This window comes from Carcharodon carcharias, chromosome 19 (genome assembly GCF_017639515.1).
Source record: "Carcharodon carcharias isolate sCarCar2 chromosome 19, sCarCar2.pri, whole genome shotgun sequence".
Lineage (NCBI taxonomy): Eukaryota > Metazoa > Chordata > Chondrichthyes > Lamniformes > Lamnidae > Carcharodon > Carcharodon carcharias.
Genome location: NC_054485.1, coordinates 102178422 through 102191912, shown reverse-complemented (window position 1 = coordinate 102191912; position 13491 = coordinate 102178422). Strand labels below are relative to the sequence as shown.

Sequence of the window (13491 nt, the reverse complement as noted above, 5' to 3'; positions counted from 1 at the left end):
TGATTTTTTTATATTTCCATGTAACTGAACCCTACCCCCCACTATTTAGTTTAAAGCCCTATCGAAGGTTTAATTTGTGGATTTAGAATTGGTTGGCAGACAGAAAACAGAGAAGGTGAATGAACAGGTCATTCTCAGGCCAGTAGGCTGTTATTAGTGGTGAACCACAAGGATCACAGATGTTCACAATCTATGTAAATGATTTGGATGTGGGGGCCAAATGTAATATTTCCAGATTGCTAAATTTGCATTGGGCGTAGATTTGGCCTCCTTATCTAAGGAAGGATATACTTGCCATAGAAAGAGTGCAACGGAGGTTCACCCGACTAATCCCTGGGTTAGGAGGATTATCACATGAGGAGAGATTGAAGAAACTGTGCCTGTATTCTCTAGAATTTCAAAGTATGACAAGTGATCCCTTTGAAACTGACAAAACTCTTACAGGGTTTGCCAGGGAAGGTGGAGATAGGATGCTCCGCCTATCTGGTGAGCCGAGAAAAAGGGGACGCAGTTCCATGATAAGGGGCAGGGTGCTTAAGACGAGGAGTAAGAGGAGGAGGAATTTCTTCACTCAGAGGGTGGTGAATCTTTGGAATTCTCTACCCCAGAGTGCTGTGGAGGCTCAAGTCATTGAGCATGTTCATGACAGAAACCGATAGATTTCTGGACACCAATGACATCAAGGGATGTTGGGATAGTGGGGGGTGGGGGGGTGGGGGTGGGAGATGGAGTAGAGGTAGATGATCAATCATGATCGTTTGAATGGTGGAGCACGATCTACTGACGGAGTGGCCTCCTCCTGCCCCTATTTCCTATGCTCCTATTTCTCATGTCACAGATTTCTGAAGCAAGTTGGAAAAGATTTGTGGTGGCAATTTCCGGTTTGCTCAATAGGTAGTTAAGGGGGCTCCTGAATCCCACATTGGGTGATGATCTTGTTTATTTATTATTATAGTAAGGGCAGTTATGTTTTATTATAAGGAGGGCAATCAGGGATGGGCCATAAATGTTGGCCTAGCCAGCGACACCCACATCCCATGAATGAATAAAAACAATATTTACACAATGGCACATTCATTTGTAGAAAATAGAACAAATCCTTTTGATAGTAAAAGTTCTCTTATAAAGTTATGCCCGGACGAATTCCTGTTGAGAATTTGAATACTCATGACTCACAAATGAACAGGACATTTTGGCGCACAACCAATGCTAACATGATTGCAGTGTAGATTACTCCCGAATCCAGATTTCACCCTGCTCCTCAAAGCTTAATGTAGGCTATCTGCTTGTTGCAAATTATAAAACCACAGGACGATTCACTGCGACCGACACCCCCATCTGCGCATGTGCAGAAAGGCTTGCAGCAAAAATAAACCCATTTCGTAAACCATCGTTGCACAACTTCCACTGAAATAGGAATGCTCGTGATTTTTGCTTCTGATTGTAACTTTAGTTTCAGATTGAGTTCGTAGCTATTTTGGTCATCTCACAAGTATTCTTCGTAAATCGTTGTTTTACCGAAGGCGTGATATTTGCAACGGTTTAAGAGAACCATTTGGAGATTGCAATTTCTACAGGAATGGCATTATATTTCGTTATTCTACTTAAATAGTCAAATGTGTATGTACCTTACAATGAGCGGAATGAAGCAGATGATCGCACATTTACCCAACCCTATTACTTGGAATATTTATAATAGCTCTATGGCATTCAGGTCCCAATTTCATGTGATTTTTAATACAGAGATATATACCCTGTTATTTGCAATAAGACACGAACTTCAGTTTCTAATCCTATTTCCTTGTTCTTCAAGAAAATGCAGACACGCCTCTTTCAATGCAGTAAAACATTACTCTCCCCGATGTGTTCTACAAATAAGTTTGTTACAACATAGAGGATGGAGAAATGCACGATATTATAGTAAATGACACACTTTGCTGGCAAGTTAAAGTAAGTAAATTTGTTTTATCATTCTGTTCTTCAGTAAAACAGTGGTCATGTTCAGAGTTCCCCTGCCTAATTTTCAACTTTTTTTTAATTCATTCATGGGATGTGGGCTTCGCTGGCTGGGCCAGCATTTATTGTCCATCCCTAGTTGCCCTTGAGAAGGTGGTGGTGAGCTGCCTTCTTGAACAGCTGCAGCCGATGTGGTGTAGGTACACCCACGGTGCTGTTAGGGAGGGAGTTCCAGCATTTTGACCCAGAACAGTGAAGGAACGGTGATATATTTCCAAGTCAGGATGGTGAGTGTCTTCGAGGGGAACTTCCAATTGGTGGTGTTTCCATGTGTGTCTGCTATTCTTATTAGTTAAATAGGCTGAGGGTGGGTGCGGGTGGGGGGCGGATGTGGGGGAGAGGGCGGGAGGGGGAAGTCATGGACAAATGGAAGGTCAAACTTTCCTTTTATTTTCGATGAGATGTGGGCGTCTCTGGCAAGGGCAGCATTTCATATCGGCTTGCTAAGCCATTTCAGAGTTAGGAGTAAATCACATTGCTGTGGGTCTGGAGTCACATTTAGGGTATGCCAAGTAAGGATGGCAGATTTCCTTCCATAAAGGACATTAGTGAACGAGATGTGTTTTAAAAACAATTGATGCTAGTTTCAAGGTCACCATTGAGGCCATATTTCAAATCCAGGTCTTTTTATTATGAAGTTATTTAACGGGTCTCACTTTTTAAAATACTAGGTTATTTCAGAGGACATTGAAGAGTCAACCACATTGCTGTCGGTCTGGAGTAACATGTAGGCCAGACTGGGTAACGATAACAGAGTTGCTTCCCTCTAGGGTATTGGTGAACTACATCGGTTTTAACAACAGTGGGTGATGCTTCCGTGGTCGCCATTGCGGAACTAGCTTCATAATTCCAGATTTAATAATGTCACCAGAGCGTTAGCGTGGCTCTCTGCATTACCACCCCTGTCACCTTACCACTAAATCACCGTCTTAATTGATGTATTTCTGTATATCGTGTTTTCGTTTAGTAGAATATTAAGTTGTGTTATAAATTAACCCTGATTGGAAGCGCTGAATGCTCATGAGTGTAGAAACACACTTAAACTAAAGTAAATTAATAGTAAATTAAGCCAATTTTAACGAAGAATTCTCGGGTCCGCCGTCTATTGACTCACATTAGCTCTCGGTTTGCCAACAACCCAAGCCTGAAGTTCTTCTCGAACAAAATCAAAAAATGCTGGAGAAAATCAGCAGGTCTGACAGCATCTGTGGCGAGAAAGACAGGGTTAACGTTTGGAGTCCATATGACTCTTCTTCAGAATTTTTTCTCCTTGTCTTTGAATCTGCCCATATCCCAATTTTGCGAGTCCGCCCCTACAGCTGCACATGGTTCCCCTGTATACTAAAAGTAAACTGCCGCGGATTCTAAAGACCTGAAATAAAAAACAAGTGCTGGAAAAACTCGGAAGGCCTCGCAGCATCCGTCCAAAGAGAAGCAGAGTTAACGTTTCGAGTCCAGAGTGACTCTTCTTCAGAACAGTCCCCCTGTTTCTAGTATCCTCTGCACGTCCCACACCCCACCCCGCCTTCAACCCATCATTCTGTCGCCTTGCCTTAGGAATTTCTATCTGGAACCATTCCAGCGCTATTACTCCCCTTGAGAACTCTGTTGAAACCTGCCCTTTGTTAAAACGTCACCTCTTGCCAAGAACTTTGGTCAGCCCGCAGATCGTCCTGTGTTTTGTTTGGAGTCCAGCTCACCAAGCCTCTGTAATGCTCCATTGGGCATGATTCTAAACTCAAGAAGTGCAATTGGCCATCCAGTAGGAGCAGAAACCACAATGAGTTGCATTTGTGCAGCAAGATAGTAGAAGCAGTAGCCTGATGGTCGGTTCCACTGAAGTTACCAAAACTGAAGGCTGTGATGTGTCTCAGTTGAGAGGGCTCTCAGCCCCACCCCCACCCCCAGCCCCTGTCTCAACGCCCCACCCCCTTGACCTAGCTCAATCAGAAGGTGATGAGGTTAGGTACCATTTGAACACCCAATAAAGGTTATCACCCCAGAGCAGTAAGGAGAATGTGCTGCATTGACAGACACGCCATCATTTGAATGAGATGTGAAACCGAGGCCACGTTTGCACAATCAGGCACAATTAAGAAATTCCATTACAGTTTTCCAAAGAAGATAAGTTCCCGGTGTCCTTGATAATATTTATTCTTTAATCCACAGCACATTATCTGATCAGTATCACAATGGCTGCTTTTCTTAAATTGCAACAGTGAATGCAATTCAGTGGGGACCCCCTGTCGTCATGAAAGGTGCTAAGAAATGTAAGTTTCTTTTTGATCGAAGCTAAACCCCCTGATTTTCACCTTTGATCATATTCGATTTCATCTCTGCTGTACGGATAAATGTTGCTATTGTAGTAGAGTAGAACGCACAATAATAAGCGTTATTTTAATACAGGCAGTGATAATTTAAGTAATGATAAATTTTGAAACGTATCAGCAGGAAAGAATAGAGAAAGAAACAAAACCTTACTTGTAGGGTCTTGATGGGAACCTGGTTCACAAAGGGGAAGATAACATTAGGTGAGTAATTGGAGTGCAATGTTCTATCACCCCAAAAAATTCACCACCCAGGTTTACAGCTCATTGCAACTGCCTGTGAATTATCACTTCTATTTGCCATTTTCTGCCCAGTTAAATAAATATTGAGCTTTCGCATCACTGCCTGATAGCTGGAAATTATAGAAAACATATAGGGATAATGTGAAGTGTGGATCCTCCCTTTCATTATCGTGACTGTAACGGAAGTCCTAGAAAAGATAGTTTATCGACTAGCTACATGGAGGTTATGGTCAAGACGCAGGCCATTCGGCCCAGCCAGTTCATGTTGGGTTTTGCCCTTTAGGCCTTTACCCCTAGATCTCCGCAGTTGTTTCCCCCTAACATTTGGCAGACGAGTAGTGGAGCCAGGCGGAATATCATCTCCATGTATTTAAAAAGAAAGTCTGCACAGCAGTGAGTGAGCAAATTCGAGATATATGACTAAACAATGGGGCACCTTTTGAAGAAAGTAAACTGTCGGGTGTAAAGAACTTTCAGTAAAAGCTACGAAATTGCACGTCAATTAAAATTCTCCTTGAAAATCTCTTCTTCCTTATTGCCTTCACAGGCAAAAGCAGAAACATGTTTCCGGATAGTATAATCGGTGTCCTGCTGATTTCCGGTGAGTCTTGAACTTATTTGCAATATTTCTTTACATTCGTTAATAGGCATCACTGGGAAGGCCAACATTAAGTGCACACCAATTGCCCATGAGAAGGTAACAGTAAGCCGCCATCTTGACGCGTTCCGATCCTTGTGGTTGAGGTAAACCCATAGTGCTGTTGGGGGCGGAGTCCAAGGATTTAGACCCAGCTTCGTGAGGGAACGGAAATTTGGTTCCAAGTCATAAAGTCATAGAGGCATAGCGCCACACAGTACAGAAACAGGCCCTCCGGCCCATCGTGTCCGTGCCCGCCATCAAGCACCTATCTATTCTAATCCCATTTTCCAGAACCTGGCCCGTAGCCCTGTATGCTATGGCGTTTCAAGTCAGAATGATGTGCAGGTGAGTGGTGAATATGCAGGTGCTTGTTTTATCATGCGCCTGCTGCCCATTTGTCCTGAGGTGGTAGAGGTCGTGGGTATAGAAGGTGCAGTAGAGGGAGGCTTGGAGAGTTGCTGCAGTGCATCTTGCAGATAGTATGCATTGCTTTCAGTGTGCACCAGTGTAGGGGGACCCAATGTGTATGGTGATCAATGGGATGGTGATGCCTTTTGTCTATGACATCTTTTGGCAATCTCCACCTATCACTAGCCCTCTATCCAGCTCTACCTGTCCCACCCCCTTTAAACCAGCTTATATTTTAGCTCTTTTCTATTTTTCCTTAGTTCCGGTGAAGAGTCATACGGACTCGAAACGTTAACTAGCCCTCTCCACAGATGCTGTCAGACCTGCTGAGTTTTTCCAGGTATTTTTGTTTTTCTTTCGCATTTTCAGCATCCGCAGTTTTTTGCTTTTATCTATGGTGATAAAGCAGGATGCCTTTTCCCAGGGGATGCCAAACATCTGAACCCTGTTGGGACTGAAGTCATGTAGGCAAGGAACGGGAATCCTATCAATGTGCTGACTTGTGCATTGCAGATGTTGAACAGTCAAGAGTCAAGAAGTGGGTTGGATACCTCAGAGTTCCCGGAATTTGGCCTGCTCTTGTAGCCACAACCTTTATGTAGCTCGCTCAGTTAAATCTCTGGTCAATTATAACCATCAGGAAGTTTTTGTTAGGGGATTCAACGGTAATGTTGTTGAATGTTAAGGAAAGATGTTTAGATTCTCTATTTTTGGAGATGGGCATTGCCAAGCACTTCTGTGGCGTGAATGTTAATTGTCATTTCTCAGCCCAAGTATTAATATGGGCCAGGCCTTCATGCATACTGACATGGTTTGCTTTGTTATCTGCTAAGTTTGGATTCGAAACGAATAGTGGGCAGTCATCAGTGAACATCCTCTACCGTGAGACCAACAAGCACCGCAATCTTGCTTTGATGTCGACATGGCCCCATACAGTGGAGAGTTGCCCCCCTCCCCACACCCCCAACCCCGATTCCCGTTTACTTCAATATCGCCAGGGCTCCCTGTTGTCACGCTCGGTTAAATACTGACCTGATATCAAGGGCAAATTCTCGCACCTCGCCACTGGAACTTAACTCTTTTGACCTTATTTGGGCAAAGGTTGTAATGATGTCTGGAGCCAACTGGTCCAGATGAAACCTAAATCAGTTCACTTGACAACACTGCTGAATGGTGTATCTTTCATCTATTTGATGATGATTGAGAGTAGAATGTTGGGGTGTTGATTAGTTGGACTGCAATGTCCTTCTTTCCACAGACAGGTTTCAGGAATACAGCTTCCATAGGGTCGGGTGGATGCCAGTTTTGTGGCTGCACTAGCACAGGTTGGCTCGGGACCTGGTTGGATCGGGAGCATAAATCATCAGTACAACAGCCAGCATAAGATCCCATGGCTGTTGCTGCATCTAGTGCTTCACGTGGCGTGAATTGAACTGGCTGAAGACTTGCGTTTGTGACGGCGGGGACCTCAGGAGGGGTCTCAGACAGAACAGCCGCTTCACATTTCTGGGCGGAGGTGGTTGCAAAGGTTTCAATCCTGCTTGTTGCGCTGACGGGCTGAACTCTCCATCATTTACAATATGAATAGTAGAGCCTCGTCCCGCAGTTTCTTGTGGATTTGGCAGCGCTGCCGAGATTTTATCTAATCCGTTGGTTTTGGATACCTTATGGCTATTTACACTATGTTGCTTCCGTTTTTAGCTTGCATGCACTCCCTTGTAGTGTCTTCACCAGATTGGCGCCTCCTCTTTAAACTTGTCTGATAATATTCTTGGCATGTTCTCCTATAGTCTTCATTGAACGGGTAAAGCAGTGCCGGAACTTCTCTGTGAACAACTGCGATCGTTGACGTTTTACAAGCAAATTGGCTCAGCGAGGGTCAAAGGACTCAATATATAACGTGCTATTTGCTTGAGATCATGGATGGGTGCTTTTCTGAATGGAGAGCTGTGACTAGTGGAGTTCCACAGGGATCAGTGCTGGGACCTTTGCTGTTTGTAGTACACATAAATGATTTGGAGGAAAATGTAACTGGGCTAATTAGTAAGTTTGCAGACGACACAAACGTTGGAGGAGTTGCAGATAGTGAAGAGGATTGTCAAAGGATACAACGGGATATAGATCGTTTGGAGATTTGGGCGGAGAAATGGCAGATGGAGTTTAATCTGGACAAATGCGAGGTAATGCATTTTGGAAGGTCTAATACAGGCAGGAATTATACAGTTAAATGACAGAACCCTTAAGTGCATCGACGGGCAGAGGGATCTGAGTGTACAGGTCCACAGGTCACTGAAAGTGGCAACGCAGGTGGGTAAGGTAGTGAGGAAGCTTCATTAGCAGGGTTATTGAGTATAAAGGCTGGGAAGTCCTGCTGTAGCTGTATAGAGCCTTGGTTAGGCCACATTTGGAATATTGCATGCAATTCTGGTCGCCACATTACCAGAAGTATATGGAGGTGTTGGAGAGGGTGCAGAGGAGGTTTACTGGGATGCTGCCTGGTCTGGAGGTTATTAGCTATGAGGAGAGGTTGGAGAAACTCCGATTGTTCTCACTAGAGCGACGGAGACTGAGGGGCGACTTGAAAGAAGTTTACAAAATTATGAGTGGCATAGACAGAGGAGATAGTCAGAAGCTTCTTCCCAGAGTGGAAGAGTCAATTACTAGGGGACATAGATTTAAGGTGAGAGGAGAAAACTATAGAGGAGATGTGCGGGGCAAGTTTTTTAAGCAGAGCGTAGTGAGTGTCTGGAATTCACTGCCAGAGGAGGTGTAGAAGCAGGTACGATAGTGATGTTTAAGAAGCAGCTTGACAAATACATGAATAGGATGGGAATAGAGGGGTTCGGACCCCGGAAGTGTAAAATGTTTTAGTTTGACAGGCAATATGATCGGCGCAGGTTTAGCGGGCTGAAGGGCCTGTTCCTATGCTGTGCTTTTCGTTGTTGTTTGTTCTTTGTTCTTTGAACGGGTAAAGCAGTGCCGAAACTTCTCTGTGAACAACTGCGAACCTTGACGTTTTACAAGCAAATTGACTCAGCGAGGGTCAAAGGACGCAATATATAACTTGCTATTTGGACGAGAACATGGATGTGACGCTGTTCCCGCGACATTGCTGTTCTGTGTTAAAGTCTGCAAGTGAAGAAAGTGACAGCAAAAAGGTTGGTGGTAGGAAATTCGATAGCCATGTTGCCATTGAAATGCAGGGGATGTAGTTGGGGATTCGCCCTTTGCATTCGCATTTAGCCGCATCTGAGTTATTTGCAAGTTGTCAGGTCAGGTAGATTGAAATGCAGAGTAGATTTGTCTAACGAGAGTAATTGGCTTCTCTGTCTTTCAGCTGTTGTTACTGCCAATATCAAAGTAACTCAAAGCCCACGGGTTATCGAAATAACAGAAGGAGAGGAGTTTCAACTCACCTGCACATTTACTACACCTGAAACGACAACACTGTTTGCCGTCACGTGGTACAAGCAAATATTGGGTTGTGAAAGTTGTAAAGTTATGAACAAATCTGGAGAATTTATTGGTAGAGTCTTGGAAAATCAAATATCTTTAAGACGGAATCAAATTACAGTCATGGACGCAAGACAGAATGATTCTGGGATATATTATTGTGAAATAGAATCAATTCAGTTTGGCAAAGGAACCGGGACGGGCACACGGGTAACAGTAGAAGGTACGTTTCTATTGCGCTAACACCTGTCCTTCTTTGCATTTATTCTTTTCGATAAAACTCCCAACTACTTATCCCTCCAACAATCACTCGATAACTCTCAGATAAGGGTTATAAAGAGGGTTTATAAATTTCGAATCCCTGGAAAGTAATGCGCATTTAATACATTCTGTGGCTAAATAATCTGCTTAATATGTACTCCGTTAAAACGTAAACTTCATACTTAATTCTTTAATAACCAGGAACATATGATAAAATGTGTAAATTGATTTATCGGATTTGAATCTGACATTTTGGAGTTTGGATTTTTCGGAGCGGATTACCCATTTTTACACACTTCCTAGAATTTACCCTGTATTTATATATTGGCTCGGCTATTATTTAGGTAAATGAACTCTCTCTCAGTCTGTTCCTCTCGTGAATCTGAATTCGGCGAGGTCATCCGCAAAAACAACAATAGGTTCGACATGCATGCCGATGACAGTCAGTTCAATCTCACCAATACTTCCTTGAGTCTAAGCATTGTTTCCAATTCTCCAAACTGGGTGAGCAGAAATTTCCTGCATTTAAACATTGGTAAGACTGAAGCCATCGCCTTCGGCCAATCCCACCCATCCCCCCTCCCCTCCTCCTCCCTCCACCCACCCCCTCTCCCTGCCCCCCCCCCCCCCCCCCCCCCCCCCCCCCCCCCCCCCCACGCCGTCCCCCGCCTTCATGCCCACTGGCGGTAATTGCCTTAAACTAAGCAAGACATTTCGCAGCCGTGGTGCTTTGTTTGACCCCGGCTTGGGCTTCTAACTAGACATTCGCACCATCACCATGATTGAATATTTCCACCTCCTTTATATCCCTCGGCTCGAAATCTACCTTAGTATCTCTGCTACTGCAATCCTCGCCCATGCCTTCGTTATCTCTGGGTTTAACCATACCAACTCATTTCATCTTTCATTCTACATAATCCTGTGTTCATCCAAAAAAAGAAACTCTCCTGTTCATAGCTTAACTCCCTCACAATCTCATTTACTAATCATTCATCTGCTTGCTAACCTTCTTTGGCGCTCTGTCCGATAATGCCTCTATTTAAAAAAACCTTCATCCGTGAATTCAAGTTCTGCCAAGGCTCTCCCTCTCCCTATCAATACTAACCCCTCTAACCCTGGAGCCCTCTGCTATTGCTGCCCTCCTGCAACACTGGCATTCTGATTTTAATTGTTCCATATTGGCGGTCGTGCCTTCATCTGCCAAGGTCCCAGGATCCGGAATTCCCTCCGTCAACATCTCCATCTTTCTCTCTTTTCTCATAAGTCACTTGTTAGAACCACCTCACAGAATTTCAGCCCTTTCAGGAAACAGTCCACAGTTGCTCCCAGCTTCCAATGCTCCCCTACCCCAAAGAAACTTCGAATGCCCATATCTAAGCGACAAGAAACGTCTCTTCGGCCAGTGATCGTCTCCCTCCTTTATCCGGCTGCACTATCTCACAAAGCCAAGCAGCCTCTTCAGCTTGCTGACCACAAGGAACTGCCATCTGTCTGTGATATCCAATGATTTGAAAGGGAGCCTTTAAACTGTTTCAAAATGGTTTCTCTGCCCCTTTTCCCTTGGGACCATGAAACATATTAGCCTGTAACTAGTGAGAAATGATAATTAGCTATTTTTGGCGTCAAGTCCCTTTCACCTTAGAGGCAAATGGACGGTACAGAACACAACCTGGTGCCTTCAATACCTTTCTGGGACTTTGGGGGACTCAGAGTCCATTCATTGTTAACTCAGAGATATTGGCTCCAAGCGTAAATACCTTGTACCTTATACTCATTAAAACAACCTAAGCCTTCATTTGAACTCTAACAATCAAACCACGCAGGCCTAATTTCAGGCAGATTGCAGAATGGGTCACATAGCCCCATCATTTACGTGAAGCTTAAAGCTACTGCCCCAAAATATATTAATCTTATAAAGCTCATAATTTCAATAACCTTTCTTCACCAGAAGCAAACATTGCTCAATGCTTTGGATTATCACATACTAAAGGAGTGGGTAAGCGATTGAGAAATAAGATAGAAAATCAACGCCAGATTCCAAGACGAACAAGAAGGACTCGAGACGAATCATTAGTACAAAGTTAGATGTCTAGAATACCACTCTGAATGCGCAGGTACCTAATCGGAACAATCTATCTGCCCGATTGCACAAGGGAATAAGTAACGCACTTGGTGATTATTGCGATGCACTGCTGGAGTGAACTAAATAAAATCATTGCTGAATTGAGCTGTTTCGTTCTCCATAGGTGTGATGCAATTCGGTGGTGTCAGCGGACATTCGCTGCTTTGGCAGCTGATGGTGATGGGAGTGAAAGTTGCAGTGTTTGCCGTTATTATCATGATAACAATTTTTCTCGTATATTTCTGCGAATCTCGAGGTTCTCCTATGGCATTCACCTCAGGGCGAGAGGAAGCAGACCCAGCCGGCTCGTGTTCCATGGTAAAACGTTAAACTAAGCCGACTGGCATTTTGGACAGCTTGTATTGGCCGCTGATAATTCAGTGAAATTTTCTGTGGAATGATTCCAGTTGTTAAATGCAAACTCAAAAATAGTGCATAGTATGTCGTAAAGTCACTTGTGTTCCGGTAAGTTTATATGTCCCCCGTTATCTTCTTGCGCTTTTATATTGGAGCGTTTTACTATCAAAACATTACATTCGGTGATATTGTAGTAATTAAACTCGTTCATTGAAAGCTGCAGTTATGGTAAATTTGTTATATCCCAGGTTCCCACTTTGAATAGTTTTAACTATTAAGTACTAAAACAGCAAAACTGACGTCAACACGTGCTAAGATATTTATACCATATCGTCTTTTTTTCTAACGGAGACAGGGACTGGTGACAAGAGGCGTGTAACATCAATGGCCTAAGAACAGAAAACCACTGTGAACGCACAAGTAGAGCAGTTATCACTATAAGCGGTCATTTACTGAGTTGCATCTTTCATAACCCTTAAAAATAAATATGTGCTACATAATTTACATGCATGCACCTCTGCAGTTCAAACTGCTATTCTATTGCGCAGCATGGTGAAGGTGTCTGCTTCGTGGGGAAACAATTTAATGGCAAATGCTTCCCTGAAACTCGAATCACGGTAACACGTCTGAAACGGAGAATTTTAATTTGACGCCTAGTAACTGTTTTTGGCCGTTACTCTCTCCCTCTGTTGATTTTGACTTTTAAAGAGGACGCTGCTGACAAACCCATTCAAAGTAAGGTAAATGCTGTGTCGACAACACAAAGGCGCGCATGCGCACAACAATCAGCACCATCAATCCAAGCTAAGCAAGACATAAGTAACCGATATTGACTTGAGCAATATTGTAAAAGCCTGATTCTGACGAATATTATGAGTTACAAGCATTTCTGAGCAAATCTATGTAAAAGTCAAAGATTTGTAGTCTCAGGCAAAGGCTGAAAACTCAAGTCAATTCATTCTGGCAATGTATCAACTATGAACATTAAATAAAATGCCGTTTTATGTAGAACGTTCATTTATATTCTGTAAATTAAGGAGATCTGTATTTCGCAACGTATTGTAGTTTATTTGCCTGCTGAAATTATTATAATAGTGAAATTATTTTATTGCTTTATGCTGACTATTATTCTTTTTAAATATTTCTTTGCCACCATGTTACGAATTATTCTTATCTAGTTCATGTTCTTGTCATCACAAATTGGAATCTGCTGCCACTTATCCATCCATCCATCTGTCAATCTATCGACATTTTCAAAATCAATTAAATAAACAATGTGGTTGCGAAGAAGTTTGAATCAATGAATGTTTCAGTTGCACATCATCTTCTGACAATGTTTGCATTTGTTCCTGGGACGTGGCCAACGCTGGCGAATTTGCATCTTTCTTGCAACCCGAGTTCACCCGAGGGCATTATATGAAATATGAGTTATTTTTTGTTGCTACTCAAGTAGGGTCCGCGCCACACTGAGGTCAGGTTGAGGAATTATAGCTGTTTATCCGTCCTTGTGCGTTTTTACAGCAATGTGAAAACGGTCATACTCTTTATTTCCCTATACCAGCACGGAAATTGCCTGATTTACTCTTTCCAATTTTAACGTTTCCCTGTTGGAATAGAGAACTTGTGATGTCTGGGTCACTGCTGTGACGAAAGTTTAATAACTT

General features: G+C 43.2%; 1 gene segment (V, D, J or C); it reads left to right on the top strand.

Annotated features, from left to right (window-relative positions):
• Positions 1-1814: 1814 nt before the first annotated feature.
• On the top strand, positions 1815-13114 carry LOC121291708. The segment is given in 6 exon segments: positions 1815-1950; positions 4186-4286; positions 5134-5187; positions 8972-9310; positions 11297-11462; positions 11595-13114. Coding segments are annotated over 4 exon segments (549 nt in total).
• The last annotated feature ends 377 nt before the right edge of the window (positions 13115-13491 follow it).